Raw genomic sequence first — 24,370 nt, 5'->3', positions numbered from 1 at the left:
AAATAAATTAATAAAATGTGGCTCTCTCACATACAGTACAGTGCCTTTATCGCCAACTCCTCACAGTCATAATCTCTTACAGCGTTTTGCAAGTCTGATTTAAAAAAGAAACAACAAAAAAACAAAAGAAACCCCAAACATTCCAGGCCGTAAGTCAATTTAATGCTACATTTGGGAAGTCGGGCCCTTCTGATAAAAACATAACATCAGACTGTTGTAACAACTCAGGCAAAACACTGTTCATTTTCCACACATTTTTACTATGACCCTCAAAAGCACATGTTCATTTACTCTTAAGAGGCTCCAAGCTGGATTCTCAGAATCCCTATTTTAGTCATGATTTTATTCCATGTCCTCGCTCCCATCCAGTGGAAAGAGTGCAACATCTAGTCCTGTGGGCTCTATAAATGTAAGTGCTCTCAACTTGACTGGGCAATTTGCTCTATGCAGTAATAATTCAAAATGTTAAAAAATAGTGCCTGATATCTACTTGCATGTTGGCCTCAAAGGTGAGGGCAGCATCTTGGTGTGAGATTTTCAGCAGAGTCAGACAGGAGAAAATGAGGAGGAAAAACAGACAAATAAACCCCAGCACAAAACAGGGCAATTGGCAAAAAAGTGTCAAGCTTGGAATAAACAGCCCCTCTCCCCAAATGCCATCCATTGTGCCTTGTCTAGATAAGGCTTCTAAATCGGGCTGGAAAATGCAAGCTCCATTTCTCTCTGTATGGAATTATTATCCCTTTGTTTTGAGTCATGCTCTTTTGTCTTCCTCTTCCTGTGTGTGTGCTTGTGCACTTGTGCCTTTGCAAACAGACATTACTACTGAGGTAGCCGAACCAAAGACTGTGTCCCAAAGGGGACTGTGCACCTATCTCATGTTTGATCGGGCTACTAAGCTCATTATCATGACTCCTACAGCACTTCTAAGGGCTTGAAGGGAGAGTAACAGTTTATACCACCCACCAACTTGTGGCACCCAAAACATGTACTGCGTGTGTGAGCACCTCTGATTTTTTTTTTTTTTTTTTTTTTTTCCTCCCCCCCAGTTGGGCCATTCCAGACAGCTTTTGCTTGCGCTTTTGCAGATGCCCTCCTCTTGTCACACCTTAATGCACCCCTGGCCTCCCTTAAATCCTTTCTCCCCCATGTTGCATTCCAGCTGCGCTGCCACCCACCAATTCTCACTATATTTTCTCCCATTCTACGTTTTTGTGCACAAATTGCAGTCTAACAGCTTTTTAAGAGCTGTTTTGCCAGAGTTTAATCCTCCAAGCCTCCCTTTTCAGCCTTTATTCCATTGTGGAAATCTTGGCTCAGACCTAGACCCTTTTCAGAGAGTGGACTCACTCATCCACCCAGCCCTCCCTTCCCCTGCTGCTTTGCTGATACCCCCACCCTGGACATTCTCCTATTGCTGCATCCCTCTGCAATCCGGCCCCATCCTCTCTTTCCTCTGTTTATCACTCATATGTCTACAGTCAGTGAGCCATGAACCCTGAAATCAATGCCCACCAGGCCCCCTTTGCGAGTTGTATAAGGTGTTACCAATTGTTGATTTGCTTTCTCCATGGCTTTCTGCCATCATTCTGCTTTTCTAGACTCCATGTCAGCTGTCATTTCATGCCAGCCTCTCCCTTGCACTCTCTTCCCATCTTCCTCCTCCTATCCTGTATCCCATGTCCTCTTTCTCTCACTGTGGAAACCCTGGTGTGAAAATCACAGGGGTTTGTGTCAGCTTGTCAACACAACACTCCAGAAAGGATGGTAGGGAGAAGAAATAGAAGAGAAAGAAAAGAGCCACTACATGTTAGAAAGACCGGAAAAAACTGATGTAAGGTAAAAATGGAAAAAGTGGGCTCCTGTCAGCTTCCAATTGCAAAGGAGTGGGCCTGAGAGGGGATTGATGGAATGCTGTAATCAGTCTGTCTCCAAGGCTGTCACCACAAGGTTTTTCTCTGCTGGAATAGGGCAGCATTGAGGCTGATCGCATGGTCGAGCACCGGCAGAGTTTCTACGCAAGTATGTGCTACAACAGATGCATTGGATAGAGTAATAGAGTGGTACGCATACAAGAAGAGGAAGAAGGGAGGGAATAAAGCAGCAGGCTGGAGGGGTGGGGGTGGGAGGGGAGACCAAGAATGCTGATGTGACATAGTCAGTGTGTGAGTGTGTGTGAATGGTCCTCACACTCACTGTGCTGCAGTGCCCAACATTGTGCCATAAATACACTCATTCTTGTGCTGTCTTCTCACACTTGCCGCACACACTCACACAACACAACACACATAGATGCACACTCACTGTCACAGTCCCATATCTTGAGGGTTTTTAGTGGGCAGAAGCAGCTCTCCTAGTATAATTCTAGCACAGCTTTTAAACAGCTCCCCCCACTCAGAAGCCAAGAGCCAAAGAGCTGAGAGCTGATTCCATGTAGACAGATAGCAAGTGACTTGTTGGCTGGCAGGACGACAGGAAATAAAAAGCCATAAAAAAAAAGAGAGAAAAGAGGAGGGAATCAGTGGTGGCGGTATGAAATTGTCTGTACACATCTGCCAGCAATGTTGACAAGATGTTGATTGAGCTAGTCTTGTCATTTCGCTCCTGCTTACCCCCTGGTGTTTTAACTGCAAGACAGCTGCTGGCTGGATCTGTGTCACAGTCCCAGCCCTTTTCTACCCCCACACCCCCCTTTCTCCCGCTCTTGCTTTTTCTTTCTCTCTCTGTATCCCAATTTCTCTCCCTGGCTCCCTCCCCCTCCTTCAGCAGTGTTTGGATGGAAGGGCTTTCAGTATAATTTACTGTGCTTTTAAATCATTAACTTCTTCTGCTGTTTGCAAAAGCCCTGGTTTAGTGTGTGCATAACAGCTGACGTGGTGGATAAAAGAGTAATGGGATGCAACATGTGACAGAGATGCAACTCAAAGATGGGACATGAACATAAAATATGAAATCATTCCCCTAGATATAGGCATGACAAATAAAGAAAATATAAATATATGAATAATAGATTATAAATCTATAAAACAATAAAGGGATAACGTTCAGATTGCCTCAATCTCTTGCTTTTTCTAAAAGGCAGTGGAAATGAAAACAAAGGAATTCTACATAGATTCTGTGCTGGGACTCTGGGCCTAATGCCCTGGGGTGTCAATTAATTTAGTCTAGGGATTTGCGGCCTTCTCTTCCTAATTGAGCCCAGTGGAGACCCCCTTGGCTCTTCATGATAGGAAGTAGTGCGTTTCATAATTAATACTTTTTTTTCTCCTTTATTATTATTATTTTTTAATGAGGAGGGCAATGTTGTAAATGTATGCATCTCATTAGCGTAAAAGGGCCATCTATGCTATTGTTCACTTCTGCAGTGTTCATTGCTGGTGAGATGAATAAGAGAAAGAGAAGCTCATTCAGAAGCTGCGATGGCACATTGAAGTCAAAGCTATCCTTTTGTGTGTGTTTGAATATAAAACACAGCTAGCTCAATGAGAGTCTCATTAGTGTTGCTTAATATGTGTGCTTTTTAAAGCTTAGAGGTTAATGCCCGACTTGCCTCCATTTCACTAGAGCTCTCTTTAATTTGATGCATAATTCTTTTTTGTCAGCAGCTGACAAGAGAAAGCAGCTGAGCTGTATTATGAACTGCATCCAACATCAATACAAAGGCACAAAAAACATTTCTAATTAAACCTGTTTAAAAGGTTTCTCTTCACTTTCTCTTTCATGTTAAACATAAGAGAAAATGTTTCTGAACTTTCCTATCGTCCCATCTCTCTGTCCAGAGAACATAACTCCTGGTGTTTAAACAAATTACCTCTCCTCCCAGGAGAGCTATGGATCCAGAGAAAACAGTAAGTGTGTGATTCACAATGCTGCCACCTCTCTGTTCATGCAAATGGCCTTCAAATTGCCATTTATTAATCAATGTCTGTGGTTAGTCTGTGAGCAGAATTTCTGCTCCCTTTCATCTGGACAACTTTTAATTTAACATAAAATTTTTATTCAGTTCATCAGATTGTCTATAACTTGAAACATTCCCTTAATATTACTGATGACTAAGGGCTTTTAGAGCAAAAGAAAGGGAGGGAAAATGTACCTGCCAACTTCAATACATCCTGCTTTGTGTTGAGAAAAAAGAATGGAAGGGGAAAACTAATTTCCTGAAACTCCATTTCTTAAGCGTTGATTAGTAAAGGAGCATAATTAGAGTGAAATGTGAAGTCAGGGTTTTTTCAGATTGTGCTGCTTCCTCCAGAAAAATCAGGCCATGATTAATGAATAAATGATTAATGAGTGAACTAATTAATCAATTAATTATTAAGCAAGCACTCTGAACAAGAAAGGGGTAGGAGGGTGACGGTGAAGAGTGGATATAAGAGATGGTTATGGTGTGTGTTAGAGAAAAAAGGATTTAGGATAATCTGCCTGTTTGTTCTGTTAGTTTGTTTTTTGTTTCGTTGCAGGGGATGATAGGGAAGAGGGTGGATGGGAGGAGATGGAGGGCTCAGCCCTTGTCTTCGGCTTTCTGAGTCAGCCGGTGCTGTCTTGTGTAATCGCACTGACCTCAAAATGCTGCCTTTGCAAGTTCCCCCACACATCTGGGGGTCAAGACTTTGGGTTATGCAGTTAGGAAGTGATGGTGATGGTAGTTGTTTTCGCGTTTTGAGAGGCCATGTGGCCGGAAATGAACACCTCTGAATAAGGCTCATGGTGACACATAGTTCCCTTCACTAACCAGTTTTCTCTCCCTGTCTTTAACTAGGACACCCCATCAATCTTAGATAATATGTAGTGTGGGTCTCTCCTGTGTGACCAGGCTGATAAGACATCACAGCAGCGATTGATGTATGAAATACAGGCTCTGAATGTAACTGTGATATACCGGACCGTTTCAAGTCAAGTTTGACCTTTTTTTCCCTAGATATTAATCGCTGCAGTGAAAGAATATATGTATGATATATCCCTCCCCCAGGAGCTCTGTACACTTTATTCTATGGCTATTCTGTGCCTTTAGCTTAGCAGAGGTGGAATTTTTATCACGTCTGCCAGAAGTCCCCTGAGCTGCTACACAACAGGATATGGGATGCAAAATATTGTTTTATAAGTGGATGGGTTTATTGTTTCTATTAAAATGCAGCCTTACTTTATGAAGCTGCATTTTCCCCGTCTCCCACCGACAGCCAGAAACGCATCCTCAAAGAGAGAACATGAGAGAAGGATCTTTCATCCCTGCATATCTTTCCTGGCGTTTACTGCTGGCCTTATTAACAGAGTTGTGAGTGACGGGGGAGAGTGTGCTGGGAGAGTATTGGGGGGCTTTGATGGAGGCAGACGATGGAGATGCAGTAAGCTGAGGGCAAGATCATTCTTACATTTATCCACTCAAAGTGCTTTGTGAAGTTCTTTGTGTCTGCATCCTTTTCCCTGACACTTCTTTTAAACCTCTGTACCTTCTAGTCTATTGTTTTTGGGTAACGGCCACTGGCTGGACTAGTGCGGCATTCTGTCCTAAACATACCATGGCACAGCAGATTTCCTTAGTCATTTGGAGATGAATGGTCTTTGTCATGCTGGGTGGGTTGGCTCATTGACTATGAAGCCCTCGACATATGGTGGCTGTGTGTTGGGATGCATCATGGCAGAGAATGCCATGGGTTGGGCTCTTGACACCTCCCTGGCCTTTAACACTTTACCGGCTGCACTAAGGTCTGAGGCTTGATGAACCTTAACACTTCATTGTGCGTTCTGTTGTGGGGCGTTTGTGGTTTTACTCTGGATGAAGAATGTATGGCTCTTTAAGGGCCAGATGTGAACTAGACTATGTGACTGTTTTACCAAAACACATACACACACGCCTTTTTTTCAGGCTACACTGGCACACGCAGATGGACACACTTTGTAACGCTGTTTGCACAGTAGGAGGAAAGCAATGCCAGATGCAAACAGGGCCTGTATCTTTGACAGCCAGACTGCAGAGGAATCTCCTTTTGTCCTGTTGTGATAAGCTTGTTAATTAAGTGTCTAACGGAGACGTCTACAGCATTTAGTGCGGTGACATTGCTGTCCAAACAGAACTACATTACACATGAAACTGAGTTCAACTTCTATCTACATGTCTGCTCAGACTACAAAGATAACAAATTTGAGCAAACTTTAAACTTTTGAAACGCGTCTCTTGAGAGCCTTTCTTTCAAATATTTTATCTCTATCTGCAAAACAAGCGTTTCTTTGCAGGTCACATTTACTGAGAGGCCTCAGGTTGGGGCTCTGATAAACAAGTGGAGCGTTACATCCTCTTAAGCCCATCTGGTGAAATGATCGATCATTAGACAGAGTGTGAAGATAACTCCCTCAGCTGGCCTGCTGGCTACCACTGATCCCATATCACCCTCTCAGGATATGGTATGAATCACAGGAAGTTGCGATCAATCTATATAGATTGTGCCGCTTGATTACAAAAAAAAAAAAAAAGGAGAAAAATCCCATTTGGCTTAGCCTTCTGAATGCCTCAGAGGCTGGTTGTGTTCGTGTGGGTGTGTGCAATGTACATGTCTATGTGTGTTAAATAATAGCCTTTTAACTTTCTCCTTTTACCGATTTCTGATATTTGTTAAGCCCTTTCTACAATCTCTCTTACCTGCACTTATTTACTTTGCACAGTCCATCCTGTTCTTAAATCTCTCTTCTTGAGGGATTCTTCCTTTAAATCTTAATTAAAACAGACTCCAACGCCCCCCACGCCCCCCCCCTCTCCCAGGGGCTGGCTGAAAGCAGCTTAGAGCAATCAAGAGGACGGATTAGAAGTGAGAAGAAAAGAGAAGACGCGAGAGAGGGGGAGGTGGATGGGCAGATGGGGGGGGGGGGGGGCAACAATGAGAACAGAGCGGCAGAGAAAAATATTGAGAGGAGTGCAAGGACTGACCCCTTTCCTTCATCTCCCTGATCATCTCTCCTTCCCCTTCGCTCTGTCTTTCCCTCTCTCTCAGGGCTCTGGAGTCTTGCCCTGACCTATTGACATTCAGCTTCTCGGCAGATTAAGCAGCGAATGGAGCCTCTGGAAAGGGTAAACACACTGGAGGAACAATGACCAACAGGCGGCAACCTTATTGGATTCTAATAAGTGCCAGGAGAGATGGCTAGGGGCATGTTAAGTGCTGTGGTACACAAGTTAGAGCCCCAGCCCTCAAGTACCACAACTCACATCACCTAGACAACCCACTTTCTTTCTGTATGTCTGCCTTTATCTCCCTCCGTATCTCTCTCTCCTATACCATTCTCTCCTTCAATCTATTTGCCCACTGTTTCCCGTATGGCCCATGAGAATGGCAAACAGAAGCCTTTAAAGCACTCCTCAGAGAGCTATTTGTCATCCCTCTTTCCTGAGCTTTCCTGAGGTAGCTGTTTGAGTGATATGGTTAAAATAGGCTGAAAAATTGGGAGATTATTTGATATTGAAGAGACTGACTTATCTGGAGTCAGACAGAGAGTTGAGAGAGGGATGACGGAGAGCAAAATAATTTTTCTGCCTCGACTTTGGGAGGAGCGTAACCAGAGGGAGCCAAATGTGAGGGACAAAGAGCTCAGTGGTCACAAAATGTAGAAATACAACTTTTTGTTTCTCTTTTCTTTTTTTCGTATTCGTGTTCCAATTAACCACCACATCACTTTGAGTGAGACCAAGCAGGCCTCTCTCTGTGTATGAACTTTTTCAGTAGTGCATTGGGTCCTCCAGCCTTTGAGTGCTCTCCTGATTGGAGCTGACTCACAATGGCGTTGTGGTGTCTGGGGTGCCTTATAGGGAATTGCGATCACTAATTAAACTAGTCTCATTAATGTGTTAGCATGAGAGGAGGTCCTGGCCATCATTGGTATAAAAGAGAGAGAGAGAGAAAAAAAACAACTGAAAAAACCAGTGCCCCCTTACAGACAGGCCATCGTCACCACAGCAGGCATATGCAGAAATTCATTAATTAGTGTGAAGCTATATATACACACACAAGTAAGACTACACATCTGCAAACACACCACACACACCCTCACACCTCTGCTTGAATTCACATACAAATGTTATGGGTATTCCACAAACCTGTTGATTGTTAACACATTACCTGGGATCAAAGAGGCAAAGGCTGGAAGGAGAGAGGACTAGAGGAGTCATTATTTGTTGAGGAAAATTGCGGCCCAGTCTCATGTTTGTCCTTTGGCAGAATAGAGGTTTGAGAATGGAAGGATCTTTTACCTCCTCACCATCATGTGAGTCTTTGAAATCCTCACAGAACTTTTTTTTAATTAAAGCTGGGAGGAAATGAATCAGAGCTTCAGTTGTGATCCAAGCCCCGAGGTACAAAGGGGAATCCACATGACCACTGTCCATTTCCACACCATTACAGCAACAGTCATGGCTGTAATGGGCTGAATCAGGCCATTGATTTCTCTTATACACCCTCTCTTTCAACTACAAAAAAGCATTCCATACCAGCCCTGAGATACACCAAGTTCTTTATAATGGAACGTCACATGCTCAAAGACAACTAAAATTTAGCTCAAAAGAACACACACACACAAAAAACCAAGACAATACACCCCAGCTGGAGTTCCTGGGGAGTTTAACAAAGGACTAGCTTTAAATTGGCTTTTAAAGAACTCCCCAGCACAATCAGAGAGTTGACTTGAGCTACTATAGTGTGTCAGAGGACTGGTTAGAGAAAGAAGGGTAGTTAGGCCAAAGCCTATAGTGCACTGAATGGCTAATCTAAAGTGTGACGGCTCAAGAGCTTCCCCCGACTGGCTTCAATAGGCCTCCAATCAGGTCTGACTGCCCCTCAATCTTTGGTCAGCTGTTTCAACTGGCCTGTGATTGAGTGGCTTCATTAAAAACCTATTTATCTTTTCCTCTATCACAGTCCTGAAAGACTGGTGATATTTGAAACAGGCCCATTCAACACCTACATGTGAACCTGAGCAGATGCACAGCATTAGTACAACCAGGAAAATCTACAACACACTAGTCAGGAATACAGGCCTTTAGCTAATTTGGGATATATATAATCCCCTTTTCTTCTAAATGGTGGTGGTTTCAATATATTTAAAGCTTGTCTTTTCAGTTACACCAGAAAAAACTACCTTTCTTGCTTGTCCCCAGCATTGCCACCTTACAAGTTGTCCCTATAAAGTAGTCATGGGCGATGTGTCATTCCTTCGAGGATTTGGCGTGTGGCAGTGTTGAAGTGTCGTGCCGCCAGCACAGAATAGTGGGCCGGGTCATCCCATGACCTCACACAGATAGAGACCCTCCCAAACAAGCCACAACAAACAGCTTTCTGAAGCTGCCATGCCTTTGATCTAAAAAAGCAGAAATGAGATCTGTCTCCTCTTTCCTCTCTTCTCTTTTGCCCTTTTCTCCTTTTTTATGACACCTCCTTATATCTCTCCTTTCCCTCCCGCTGAGCAGGTGTATTAAATGAGGTGACTATTCTAGCAGCATTGGGCTGCACAGCAAAGTGCAGTCTGTGAGGGCTTTTCTCTTCTTCGCTCTTATCTTTTATCCCTTCCATCACCCCATCTCCTTTACTCTCCCCTTTCCCGTCCCTTTATCCTTCTCCATCCCCTTTTACTCCTTTCAACGTTTTCCCTCACACTCTTGAATGTGAAACAGAGAGCCATGCTTCTCATCTATTTGCATTCATCTACACCTCCCTGTCTATCTCTCCCCATGCATCTCTCTCTCTCTCAACCTATTGTCTATTTACCTATATGTCTAATTATGCTGTCTCACTTATGTAATTAGCGCCAAAATAAATGGCTTCTGTAGCTTTGTCTCTCCCCTTCACCCCTCCTGTTGCAGGCTCTGAGAAAACAAATTATGGAGAACAATAGGTACAAATGGCTTCTGCACCAAACCACATGATGGATGCAACCCAGGTTCCCCGCATCTCATCCCTTTCCTTTTCCTCTCCTCGCTTGCACTCCCTCTGCTCCCTCCCTTCTCCATTATCTCTAGCTCTATATGTCTCTGTTTGGGAACAGGGGAGGACTTGAGCACTCTCGTCCAACTGCCCTATCATTGTATGGCTGTATTATCTGTCTTCCCTTCTTGGCACTGACACTATATTCACACTGACATCATATTAGGCAAGGTCCTTCTTCTATCCTTTTCTTTCTTATTCTTTCTCTCTGCTCTATTCCCTCTCTTTCCCTTCCCCTGCTGTTGTCTCCACTGGCTCTCTCCTCTCCTCTATCCCCCAGAGTATTCTATACACCACGACTGCAAAGCCAACGCCTGGGACTTTCTAAAGCAAACAGCCAGCCTCCTGTGCCATAGCCACATCTGTGGATAGTCTGAGCAGGGAACAATCGGTCCCTCTCCTACTCTGCTTCGTTCTCTTTCCAGCCCCCTGGGATATGCACAGCAGTAGGATTCCTCAGTCAGATGGATGCAATGTGCTAGAACAATGGTTGTGTTGCCTCCTCCAGAAGGGGTGTTAGTTTCACCTCTGCCAGCTTTGGAAGCACTTAGCCATGTGTTTTTGCCCTTCCTGCCACAGCTTCACAGGAATGTGGCAAAAGTAGGAAAATTCCATCTACAGATCTTCCTTAGCTCATCTTCATGAGTTTCGCCTGAGGTGTTGAAGTATCAACTTTCTGTTAACGGGGGGTGGGGGGGGGTTCTTCTAACCCGTGCAACTAAAGGTAATCTGCATTCTCTTAAAGTGAGGCTGGCAATGTGGATAGCACAAGCACAAACACTGAGCCTCAATCTGAGAATCTTGCTGGCAGCACAGAAGAGAGAAAATAGGTGAACTGCAAAGTAATCATTCATTTCATGTAACTGAGGTAAAAGTTAGGAATAATCATGATATTGACTTTAAGTTGGGTCATCCAGCACTAGTTACACATTTTTTTGTTTTTCCACCTCTCCCATGCTGGAGGAAAAACAGCAGGTTTGGTTTACACCAATTCAAGCATATCTATTACCTGAAATTCTAGGCTCCTGGCAGTAAATCCCTTTGACCCAACTGCCTTCCTTTTCTTTCTTTCTTTCTCCCTTGCTCTCCTCCACCCTTCCTATTATCATGCTGAGCCTACTGCCATATCTGTATTGGCTTTCTTTGGCCAAACAGGCAGCAGGAGGCAGACACACCTTACCCTCCTGCGGGTTCAACCGCCATCTGACTTCACCACCCACACACCGCACCGTGCCTCACGTCTCCACAAAGCTTTATAACATGAACGTGTTTTGCCATTGAGGAGGCCACCTTTAAAAGTTGGATCGATAAACTTTGTTGGACATCCCTCAGTTGGTAACAAACTGGCTGCCTTCTTTTACAGACCCCCAAGGGCTAATTTCGAAGCCTGGTCTGAAACCTCTGCTCCCCAACCCCACCCCTTCCTCTCCAAAGAAGAAAAGAAAATGGAAATAAAAGGCATGGACACACTCTCTCCAACCCTTCACCCTGTCTTCTACAATAACACAGAGCATTGTGCAGAGAAAGGGGAGACTAACCCACAGCCAACCCACTATTTTGGTTAATGGTTGAGTCACTAACACAATATTAGTCCTGGCGTTCCAGGCGGTTTGAAATGACAGGAAGGAGAGATGAAAAGTAGAATAAAGAGGAGGGGAGGGGACGGCGGGGAGCTGTACTTCAAGGAATGAGTAGTTGGAGTATGTAGTCCCAAAAGCATATGCACTGTTTCCTTTACTAACACAGTGAGCTGGCAGCAGGCAATCTCTTGTTTCCTTTAATGAGTTTTTTACCCCTTGTTGCAAAAGGAGATGACATGTCCTGAGAGCTGAAGCATCATTAATTAGACAGTTGGACTTTGACGAATCGCTCCATAAAGGGCACACAGCCCTGAAGATGCCAAACACTCATCTCAGTTTATCCTCCCGTGCCCTAGTATGTGCCCTTGACCTCTGCCAGTGTGTACACATTAAGGGTGTTGCTTCTGTGAGTTCATCGTGAGTCACTTCTTGATGATGTGCACACAGATGCCACAAGCCTTGGTGCACCATGCTGAATTCCTCAGATCTTCCCTTTAATCAACACCCCTGCCAATGAAATTCCCCATGAGGCAAATAATAGGAGATATAAAATAAATCGGCATGTAGTGTTAAATAAATGTCTGATGGTATTGCTTACTCTACTTTTCTTTTTCCTAAACCCCTTCTCAGCTGCCAGAATCTCTCTCCAACAGAGCTATCTCTAATACAAGGTTAAGGAACACGGCTGGTGAAGATAACACAGGAACAGATATTGCTGCAATGCAGAAGATAAATTTCAATTTGCTGTTGGTTTCTGTGTCTCGGCAGGAGATATGAAATTCTTGTCTTGCAGGGCAAGAATTGATTAGAAAATAAAAATGAATGTGCGATCTAGTATGTCTGCAATTTTTCTGTTATATGTTGGTTTCCTGGTTTAGGGTCTTTTGAAATGGTGATACATCTCTCTAGAAGGAAGTGACACTTGCATTTTGGGGGGAGATAAATGCAATCCAAGGCTTTCTTAAAATAGCTGCCACTGTATAAATGTGACTGTTTCCCTTGGGGGGCTGTTTTAATGACATGCATAAAATTAATCCCAGTCTCCCCCTCTCGTTTCTTTCCATTACAGTGTTTGTACAGGGGAATGGAAGAGTAAACAAGTTTGTGCTATGCCTCCCTACCACTCTGAATGCCTGTGATGGAGCCTCAAGTATTTCAGCTGGGGAAGAAGACTCCAGGCAATGACAGGAAGCTGACACTGCCCCTCCATTGTCCTATCCTTCGTCATTTCCTCCCCAGATCCTCTGATGGCCCCAGAGGAAGACAAGGTGAGGATGTGTACAGACAGACACAAGGAGAAAGGATGGGCAGGGAGAGCTAAAAATGACACCAAGTTCTATTCACAGATTACTACCGGACTACTGTGGTTTCCTGTGTTGAGCCATACCAACACACACTTCCAGTTAAGTTTCTAACAGCTGACAGCAAAGCCTCAGGACACACTGCCAGGTTCTTTATCTGTGTTTACCCGAGTGGTGAAGCTGATTAGCGGCAGGCAACATTATGAAGCTTCATTGTTTCCTTTTCTCCTTCCCGTTTCTCCTTTCTTGCACAGAGCAAGCGCGTGTGCGGAAAGGGGAGACTCGGAGGATAGCTGTTTATGAAAAAGGGCTAAAAAACAATGGCACAAGTGCAAGACACAGCTTCAGGAAGAGAGGAAACAGCAGTCCATTGTTTAAGATCCTCATCATTCATTAATAGCTCGTTGTGTGTGCCCAAGTGTGTCTGTGCAACCAAATGATTTGAGGAAGTAAAAATGTTCAGGCTTTCTTCATGAAACACCAAACAAAAACATTAAAAACTAAACGAATTGCGGATCATTTTAATTAGTTTGTTTAAAATACTCAGGGAGAATTACCATACATATTCTGGATATAGTTTTGATGCAACGATTGCATAGATCTTTGCATTTGATATGTGGCCAGATATGCATCTAGAAAATTCATGTTCAATACAACAGATTCAGCAACAAAACCATTACACAAAGCTCACACAGACAGGAAATCAAAGCAGGCCAAAATTCATCTATATCTTTGCGATGACTGTGTCTCCTAAATAATGCAAGACACTTCTGTTCAACACTCAGCCCCGTTCAGGATTCTGCTGCGTTTGCACTCTTTCACACCTCGTATCTAAGACTGCTCATCGGCTGGCTGGGGTTCGTGCCTCCAAACTTTCTACCACTTACCTGCTACATCCCCAGCCCTGCTGAATCACAGAGGTATACAGGGAAAGGAATTGATAGAAGGGGTGAAAAATGGGAGATAGCAAGAGATTGTTGGGTATGTTTGTGTGATTTTATGTGTGTGCGTGTGCGTTGGAGTGACAGGGAGAGACAGAGAGACAAGAATAACAAGATGGAGAAAAGGTTAACGATGCTCAGCAGTCTTCCTCAGTGGTTCCCTGCTGCTTGTCAGCTTAATCATCAAGACACTGGTGACACATCCAAGGCATATCCTTGCAACATGACTACCCTCCCTCCTCCAGCCTACCGCTCTCCCCCCTCACTTTAAACTCTGTCTCCCTTGTTCCCTCCTGAATCCCTCCATGAAAATTCAAAGAGAAACAGACCTGCAGTTCATAGAATATGCACAGTTCCCTAAAACAAACCTCTTGGGCCGGGCTGCCACTGCATGCAAAAACACATCTTTGCTACCTGAAGAAAAGTGAAATATCTAGTAATAGTTAAGGGAAGGTTTTTTAGGTGGGGAGAGCGAGGGCTCAGTAAGAGCTGGATTTCAGTTCTCTTTTTGTGTGTGCTTTTAACCTTTGGTGAAAGTCTCCTCGCCGCCTCCGGGCCATTAACAGATTTGCTCTCATGTCTTCCTGTTCCATAGTCACAAATTCAGTAACCAGGCAAAGGAGTTGTGAGAGGAAGCAAGGTGGAAAATTTCCACGGCGTTACACTATAGTGAGACATGAGTGGCGACATGACTTAAGAGGAAGGGAGAGAAACTTGTAATCTCAGCTCACAGCCTTTGAACTTGGCCCGATGAGACGCAGGCGACCCAAAGCAAAAGGTTCCAAAGAGGAGCTCACTGCATATTACTCAGAATACTGATGCAGTGTGGAATGCAATTCCTCTGGGAGCCTAGGGGACTTTCTGAGAAAGTAAATTATTGGTGTTCTACAAGGCTGCATGCATTCAAATGTATGCTATTTACCATATGCAGTTTTCAAAGTGAAGCCATGTGCAGGGGCCACATTTTGATCCCACAAATACAATTATGAGTGCAACCAATTCTGACTGTGTGGTGACTATGTGTAAGAGTGGCACATTAAATGAGGTCTAGGGTCTCTTAGGTTCTAATTAGGGCAGCTGTTACCATTTTCATTATTTGTGTGTGTGTGTGTGTGTGTGTGTGTGTGTGTGAGAGAAAGAGAGAGAGCGTGTGCAGTTATGTGTGTGTCCTTGTGTATGGGTCTGGGTTGGGGGAAATGTGCCACTGTCTGGCTTTCCACCCCTTTCTCATCCAGCTGTTGCTAGTCTGTCAGGGCATAGAGGTCTATGAGTGTCAGCTCCCTCCCCCGAGTTCAGAATAATGACAAAACCATGTGGAACCAAGGCTGAAGGTAAAAGTACACTGTGAAATACACTTAGCCATTTGTGATCGTGGAAACTCTGTGAAAGTGTATGTGATTCACTCTAGAAACAACATGCGCTGTGTGGTGGAGGCTAATTAATGATAAAAACATACTAAAAACTATCTGATTTCATTATTCCATCCTTTGTGTGTTGTTAAGACGATCTGTGTATTCCCTTGCATTCAAAGTTAATTATTTTCCTTCAGAGTGCACATACCATGCACTAGTTTATCAACAGCTCTGAAAAATAGGATAAGTCAACAGTTGTTGAGTGTTAGTTGTGAAAATGTTTTTTTTTTTTTTTTTTTGGTGAGAATAAATTGTACCAGTTGCTCAGTGAGCTTGCATGTTATAACGATGACATTTATGCTCGGGAGAGAAAAATATAGCCTGATCTGTTCTGTCCTGTCTCCGTCGGAGAATCACTTAAATCAAGAGTTTGACGTGATGACGGATGGGCAAACAACGATAAACAAGACACGCATCGTATTTTGCCTAATTGTCCTTTTAAAAGGAAAAAAAACGGATTAACTAGTATAATCTTCTCCTCACTCAGACACTGTCATTCACAGTTTAGTTTGTGAATACAGCAGGGTGTTTTCTTTTGCTGTAAAAAGAGCCATAAACAAACCGAACAACTGAAATCAGCAAACAAATAGCAGCAGGGGGTGAGGGGGTGCTGGGAAGGGGCTAGACAGGTGCGTTTTGTCTCTGCTTGTCTTCTGCCAAATGCTCTCTCCCTCCCTCTCTCCCTCCCCCCCATCCTTCGCGCACTCTCGCTCTCTCTCTGTCATCCCCGCTCCACCGCGGACGCACACAGAGTCTGTGCCTCCCCATTACAGACCATCAGCCTCTTTACAGCCCTCTTATCTCTTTACGCACCGCTCACATTCAAACAGAAACTTCAGTCTGTCATGATAGTGCAATGGAAACACCAGTTCATCAGTCGGGTCATCATACTAAACCTCTTTAATCTTGATGGGAATGAAGTTTAGCTGGAGGGTGAGAGAAGAGATACGGAGCTGGAGCTGCTTAGCTTTTATCGCTATTTTCCTCACCTGCTTCCGTCTCACCCGAGACGGTTTTTCTTAGAAATTGTCACATCGGCGCAGACTCGCACATCCCTGTCTTAAATGCAACTTTATATCGCCCCCAGTGTCTGAGCACTAGCCCGCAGAGAGATCGTCTGCTGTCACACATCGCAGACCTGGGCCACCGCGGAACGCACCACCATAATCCATGACAGTGAACCCCCTCCCACCCACCCCCCGACTGTAATTACAATTTTAAAACGAATTAAACATTTAGCTGCAGTGACCGGCATTGGGTTGAAGCGCTGCAGCAGAGCAGCGGCTACTCTGTACCGGCGCGCTGGATGTCTTGACGCAGCGCGCCGGTACAGAGCGCTGTCCATGCTCTCCATCAATAAAGCCCTGTGTGCTAAAACGGAACAAAAGAGCGTCTCTTACCTGTGGCCATAAGGCAAAAGATGAGGTATAACGCAGGCATTTTAGTCTCTATGGCCGCTGATTGTGTTGGCGTGGTAAGGGGATTCAGTTGTTCCGTCTATGCAACCGGACTGGTTACAATTCCACCGCGGCACTGGAATATCAGAGGACTGACAGGCGCGCAGAGATCGGTCTAAAAAACATCCAGTTTTATAGAAAACACTCTGAGTGGTCCGAGCGCTCTGCAAACTCTCACTTAAAAGCGCATTTCCATAGTTGGTAACTTTCCCGGCTGCATCGAGCTTCTCTCCCGGTGTCCGACCCTCCTGTGGAGCGGGCTCAGCCTCTGCCTCTGACCCGGCTCCGGACTCCGGGATCCCTCACAGTCCGGTTCAGTCTGCTGCTTGGTCCACTTTGTTCAGCGGCTCGATCCTGCTGCGCCTCGGAAGCGGGCTCTCCTCTCCGCCGATGCGCAGTGACGAAGCCCGGTGAAGTTGCCTCTCGCCTCCACTCTGCCGGACTCCCTCTCCTCTCCGTTCACTGTCACTCTGTCTCTCTCACACACTCTTCCCCTGCTGGTCCCCTCTGTTTACTTCTCACTCTCTCTCACCGAAAGGAAATGCGCACTGACAGTCATCTGGTAGGAGGGGGCCACATCAGGTCTGGCAGGAGCGGAGTCGGTGGTGCTCCCTCTGCCTCAGACAGGGGGGGCAGCAGCGGCTCCCGCCCCCAGGGGCCCGTTATTGGATGAGCGGTCATTATGGGGAGGGTATTTAAACCAGTTACTCCAAGTGATATGACCACCCCAGCATTTATTGGTGGAGTAGGAAAAAGCAAACGAACTTTGAATTATATAAAAAAAATGAGTAAAGATGGACAGAGTGTTGATCTATGGATGGAAAGAAGACAGTTTAATTTGAACATTTTTGGTAACTGGCTCAATATAAAGCTTAATTTTCTGAATCTTGAATCCTCTTAATCACTGGTTACTAAACTCACACTGAGGTAGAAGTACTAGCTTTTGTCAAAACGTTTCCTTCTTCTGAGAAGTTACCTAACGGTCCTTCTCTTTTGCTGAATCAATTGGTCAATTTCTCATTAATTTCACTGAATATTTGTATCTGGTTCAGTCCCCACCCTCCATTGCCCAACAGATTTGGAAATTAATTAATGTGAATTATGTTTAAGTAATTGCATTACTGCACAATCGGCTGCAGATGTTTTGCCAAATTGGCATAATGATCACTTAACTTAAAACCTTGAAAGAACAAATCATCATTTACTGGATCAAAACAGTGAGACAATGTTCCTTGATTTGCTGATGGAAATTTTTTTTTTTTTTTGGGGGGGTCGTCTCTTCAACTAAACAAGTAGCAAAGTTGTTTAATCTATGTATTGTTTTTTGGTCAACTCCTTAGTCAACTGAAGTAGGTGTAATAAAGTTTGGGTGTTTTTTTTTTTTTTTTTTTTTTTTTTTTTTTTTGCATGCAACTTTTATTGAAGTTCCCTCTAAACAGGCTTTCTCAGGTACATTTTGATCTAAAATAAGCCCATTGTTCATTGTCATAGAGTGGGCGCTGAAATGAACAGGAGAGAACAGAATCATTATCATATTTCAACAAAAACTGAACCTTTCATATAGAAATAAAAACAAAACACTGCAGTCTTACTTGCCCATGGCTGTTTATAGGCTTGTTCTTTGATGTCACACATTAGGTATTCAAGGATCTATTGATTAACCAAAATAATAGGTCTTGCAGTCATCTAGTTAATCATTCTTGTACTTGTGTATTGTAGAAAGACTTAATTTAATGTTAACACCTCCACCCCACCCCCTCAAAATGCACACAGTCAAGCACACATGCGGCTTGTTAAAAAAAAAACAAACAAACCAAAAAGCAGATGGTTAACACACCAAAAGACTGTGAAAAATTAATCAAAGTGTATAGATTTAGATGCTAAGGTCTTCAGTGAGCACGGTTTCCAGCAAACATGATCATATTTAAAAATAACAGCCTTTCTTTTTGACATTTTGTGCTGCTTTAATTAAAGGTTGAACCACACAATGGATAGGACTCACTCCTCGTGAGGTGCCCTCCCAAAAAAAAAAAAAAGAAAAACACCCCCCCCCTAAAAAAAAAAAAAAAAACTGGGGAAAAAACCCCAGTAGTTTTCAAGCCCTGGGGGGTTGGCTTTTCTGTTTATTGCCTCCCTGTAATGCAAACATAAGGGTCCCCTGCCAGTAAACACATGTTGATGGAAGAAACAGCTTGCACAGCTGGGGAGTCAACCCAGGTTAGTGTGAGTGAGCATGTGGGTAAATGAGTGTTCCTGAATATGTGTATGTGAGAGTGTGTGAGCGTTTCTGTGTTTGCGTGCGCAGGAATAGATAGATCACTGTTTTTATATGCTGCATGTCAGAGTGCAATTTAGGTTGTGTGTGGGTGCTTGAATGTATAGAGAGGGTAATCAAAAGAAAAGTGTGGTTTAGTTTTTGGTTGCGTGTGTGTGTCTGTGTTTGTAGGTTGTAGTGTGCACGTGTCAGACCATCATTGAGTGACTGAAGGCGGGGGCTTGGATGAGCACTAAAACAGCAGGGTGACTCAAGTAGTTGTGCTGTGATAATAAAATCAACATCCACTGTGGAAAGTCTGTCACCGGGGACAACCCTGGGATTGAAATGTATGATCTCCTATGGCTCACACAGATGGACAGGCAGATAAGGGGGAAAACAGATGATACATGCACCAGCATCAGCTTGAGCCAGTAGTCTTAATTATGCTGGCCTCCGTGGCATCAAATGGAGGGCGCCCATACTCCCTAAGCTTTTGAGTGTGTGAATAATTTATAAATAAAAAGGGGGTTTTCAGCTGTGGGTTTATTAATAATAAATATGGTTTGATATTTACTAAACTGTTCAGAGGGAGAAAGGGGTGACAGTTAAGATGTCGTTTGCATGGTAATTGTAAGGAGGTAATAAATAAAGCATGAAGTAGAGATATATGGAAATGTGATTCACAGAGAAATGAGAATAATTTAACAAAATATTATCCCAGTCCTTATTTGACCTAAGGTCAATAAAAAAAAAAAAGATGTCAGTGGTGGTGAACAGCATGCTGGGCCTTAAAATTACAATCGCTTGCTTTTCCCTTTTGTCTGACTGGAAAGCAGATCTAACGTTCAAGTGAAAGAAAATGTATTCATACTGACACAAACCATGTGTTTAGTTTGTATGAATATTAAACTGAATAAAATCAACCTCATTATCCACCACAGGAAAAGAAGGGAATTGCTTTCAGAGCTAAACTTGCTGAAGCGCGAGCTAGAAGTTGAGAAATGTGAGTTTTGTTTTGTTTCACAACTTCTTCATGCTGTGGGAAAGCTGCATAGTTTTCTATGGAAATCAATTCCTTACATATTTTCTGTAATCATATAAAGTGATCATCCCACATTGTTAAAAGCACACAAAAAAAATCTCCCTCTAATTGAATCTGTATCACAATGAATAGACTTGGTTTTGGGACTTGAAATGTAGCCCGTAAGATTGATGAATATTAACATTAGTACTCTACACATAGTCATGCATGTCCATGGTACAGTATTTGGGTACCTCCAGGGGTCTAAGGTTTATGCTGCCATCCATATGAGAAACATTACACCGCCTTTTACTGTAATTGTGATATTGAATGTTGAGCTGATCTGTGTCAACCATAACTCTAAATGCTGCTACAAGCTCATAACTCATGAGGACATATACCTTTGCTAGGCAGTGGTATCCATCTGTCCAGCTCGCTGGCAATTCAAAACCTGTCTTCTCTCTCCCCGTTCCAGCAAAATGACGTCAGTCCACAGCGCTGGTTAGAAATTTGCAATCAAGCATTTTCTTTGTGTGATTGACGAGCAAGAGGAGGGCCATTAAAGCTCCAAGTGGACCTGGGGCTCACTCTGCAGTCTATAGGACTATTTCTAGGCTCATATCAAATCCATGTCCTCTGCCCTAATATCAGAATATGACTCTGGCCACCCATGGATTCTGTTTTTGTCTGTAATGAAAGTCTCCTTGGGGATCTGGTTCAGGGATTCTTTTCCTCAGGGGTCAAGGAGAGGTTGAGGCTTCTGGTTCAAGCAGTGTTTGGAAAAGGGTGTGGATTACAGGAATGTTGATATTGAACTGTATCTTTATAGAAAAGATCTGCAGTCTGACATCACAGTAGTCATGACTCCCCTGCTCATTGGTTCACGCAGTGGTAAAGTCCACAACTGCACATTTGCAAAGGTAAAGATAATTAATTTTCACAGAAATAGTCACAGAGATAGTTTTGTTTAAAAAAAAAAAAAAAAAAAAGGCACAAGAACTCAGTGTGGCTAACTTCCCTCTGCTCCATTTTGAAAGCCAGCATCTCATCAAAGTCGTGCGTGGATATTCATCTGTGCCATGAAGTGATCATCCTCAAAATTTAAGATCAGATTGACTGACTCCTTGGCCAGCCTAGCTCTGACTTAGACTATAAATACAGCAGTAAGCTGTCTAAAATATTCATGCCCTGATGCAGAGTTGTTGTCCCTTGATGGGCCTCGCCATGTGCAACATCTGTTCCTGATGTCATGCATGATCCTGTGTGCCAGAAATGCCCTAATGTTGTCCGTGGCATTCTGCTGTGCTAGGCGACGTCCAGACACACACTGCTCCTCTCAGCTACGATAAATATCTGAGACAACGATAGCAATCCGGTCGCCTGGACAGAACTATTGACCATTTCTGCTGATCCATGCTCATAGATTTAGCTGTTTCTGTTTCACACTGAGATCAGCAATTCTGCCACTCACTGATGAATGTGTCAGTTGGCGCTTTCAACGGTTCATGATTATATGGTGAATATTCCACTGTGAGTCCTCTATATGTGAGGATAGTGGAGCAGTAATTCAGCCAGCCCAATAACAATATTATTAATTTGATTATTGTGTTTCAATAAGGTCCATTTATGAAATCAAAGCCTAATTATGCCATGGAAAATGCAAATTAAAGGCAAGCAATAGCGTGGCTGTGTGCATTCTACAGTTGATACTGACCTCTGTCTATGACATGAAAAAGAGACAATTACTGGGACAGAGACACAGAGTCAATAATAGTCAAGGTGATGCAGGTGTCCTGGATATAGCAGTGGCCATACTAGGCCACAAACATAGCCACAGCTTCCTTTACCACTGGGTTTGCCTCACTGTCTGCTGACAATCACATGAATAGGCCACGACTGGCTGCTTGTTTTGTGCCATGATCCCTTGGTGCTCATGCTGCTGAAAAAAATAAATAAACCAGCTCTGCACTGCTATAAATAATGGATGACTTGTCCACTGTCACTTTTCATAGCATATCAAGCCATGGCCTGGCCATTATTAGGGTCTGTCCTATTCCCCTTTCTGCCTCTTACTCCAGTTTTGTTATTGTTCTTGTCGACTTGCCTGCACACCTCCTCGGCGGGTTGGCTGTCAGTCTTTCTCTGGGTCGGTGCAGTTGATGGTTGCCACAGAGAACAAAGATTTGCTTTGGGGGCCTGAAACCAGATGGATGATACAGCAAGCCTTGACTAAAAAAGGAGCTGCATGGTATTTGACTTTACCTGGAACAGGTAGCTCAGGTAAGCTCAGCTAAAATGTAATCAGTCTGCTCAGTTTAGACAACCTGTGCTAAGGCACTGCCAGAACTGTGGTTCAGGACTGACCTCATCACCTCTGGCCTTAAAGTCGAAAGCAGGTCTACACCCTTGGTGCAAAAGAAGAGGCCACTTACTTAAATAGACACACATTATCCTCCAATCTGCCCATCCAGCAGAAGTCATGGATTATTTACATATGCAGCTGGGCTTGAGAAAAATGAATGAGGAACATCTGGCTAAAGGAGGATATGAGAGAAAGATGTGAGGGAGATGTAGTCGCTTGGCCTCTGCAACACAAACATGAGGGTGTGTTGAGGAATCAGAGGAGGATGTTGTTTTAAGGGAAGAAACAGAGAAAGTCAAAACAGTTTTTACTCCCTTATCGGTTTCAGCTCTCTGTTTGTTCAAAATATGCTTCAGAGCCATCAGGCCAGGCCTGAGGCAAGTGTTGTCCACCAGCAGCTCTCAGCTCCCTCAGACTGAGCCAGTCTCTCCATCTGCAGAGTAATAGCATCAAATCAAGGCCTGTAGCAAACAAACCCTGACAGATCCTCTCATTTGGGATTCACTTTGGGACAGCTGTGGTGCCATCCAAAAGGGGGACGGAGAGGGGAAGCCAGCAGTCAGTAATGTATGCAGAGTGTCTGCTCGTCCTGGATGACAGCAACACGAGCGCTTGTCACAGGAGACATCAGTTCTACTTAGTCACAGCGCTGCGGGGCAATCCATATTACTGCAGTGCTGTGTGAACTCTATTAATAGTTATCTACCTTTCAGGTCTTATTATGCTGAGTAGGGGATGACAGAGGAATATAATGGAAGAAGTCCCAAATGAGGGAAGAAAACAGGCTCCGTGGAGCATCTTTTGTGCTGCTTGTTGTGTTAAAACTTCAGAATCCACCTCCTGTCTCCCCTCTCACTCTATTCCTGTTAGCCTATGTTGCTGGACAGCCTGGTGCCAGACCCACAGTTTATGTGAGAGGCATTAAAAAGGATTAGTTATGGGGCAGGAAGGGGACAGGGGAAACGGAGGAAAGATCAGGAGATGTGTGTGTAGACGAGTGACTGACAGCAAAAGAGATAGACGGTACGGAAGGGAAAATATGGGTAGGAAAGGTTGGCAGACTGCTGAAGACATTTAAAAACTTGGGTTATGAGTTTGCCCTCCTTAATTTTTCATCAACTCCTAAATTAAAAATGTGAATGGTCATCACTTATTTTTCAAATTGTCTACTCAAAAAGTGGATGTCACATTTGGTTTACAAAAGGTCAGGGGAGCCAAGTGGCATGGAGGAAGGGGGCGGATAAAGGACTGCTGTTCCCACTAAATGCCCTGCAAGGCTACCTTTTGTAAGGGCGTTTGCTACAAATGGGATTTGTGGATGGTTACACTAAGTGGAGATGACATGATTTAAAATGTAACATCTGGAATGGCTTTGGCACATTTATTCAACATACCGTCATGGCTCGACATGGATAAAGCAAAGACATAGGCAAAATATACTACAGCATACTTGTATTCCCTACTTAAGTAAAAAAGAAATGTCAAGTTAATACCCATATGCTCTAACTGAGAATTGCATTCCTTTCAGTGTAAGCATAAATATGTATCCTTCTCTGTCATTATCACAACTGCTCACATTTGCAATAATCATCTCATGGTGCTTCCACATAAGCATGAATATTTAGACATACTGTAATGTAAAATGAATCCATTAGATTTCTGTAGATTATTTGACTGTCTCTTACTGTTCGTCATTCTTCCACTCCCTTTCCTCTTGTTACTTTGGTTGTCTTTAGAAAGGACAGGCAGCATTTCCCCTGCAAATACACAGCTAGAATAATCAGCCTCCCCTGGCAACACTTAGTGTTATTCATTTCCAAGATTTCCAAGATTAGAAAAAGAGAAAAGGCTAAAATGATAGACTGGTGTTGCTCCTACCTCTTCAAAATTGCAAATTTGTAGATCTATGGATGAGTGCTTAGCCCACAGCTGCCTGCCAACAGAGAGAGAGAGACACAAAGGTCCCTTGTGTTCAGAGCTAAAGGCTTGGCCAAAAAGGGAGCTTAAGATCTACTAGTGTACCTCAGCTGTCGTAGGGGTCAATAGATCCTTTCCATCCTACTAAATGAGCCTACAA

The 24,370-nt window shown here is 43.7% G+C and overlaps 1 protein-coding gene across 4 annotated transcripts in view; it reads right to left on the bottom strand.

The window, feature by feature from the left end:
• The window catches only part of kirrel3l (kirre like nephrin family adhesion molecule 3, like), a 33,609-nt gene extending 16,451 nt beyond the window's left edge, over window positions 1-17,158 (bottom strand). For all 4 annotated transcript variants that reach the window (XM_029504238.1, XM_029504239.1, XM_029504240.1 and 1 more), the window contains exon 1: window positions 16,597-17,158. In XM_029504238.1, the coding sequence (XP_029360098.1) occupies window positions 16,597-16,636 (40 nt within the window). In that variant the 5' untranslated portion in view covers window positions 16,637-17,158. The remainder of the gene's footprint in view (window positions 1-16,596) is intronic.
• Between the last annotated feature and the right edge of the window lie 7,212 nt (window positions 17,159-24,370).

Source organism: Echeneis naucrates, chromosome 6 (assembly GCF_900963305.1).
Source record: "Echeneis naucrates chromosome 6, fEcheNa1.1, whole genome shotgun sequence".
Classification (NCBI taxonomy): Eukaryota; Metazoa; Chordata; class Actinopteri; order Carangiformes; family Echeneidae; genus Echeneis; species Echeneis naucrates.
The sequence above is the reverse complement of the archived record's forward strand: the minus strand, read 5'-3'. Positions and strand labels throughout refer to the sequence as shown.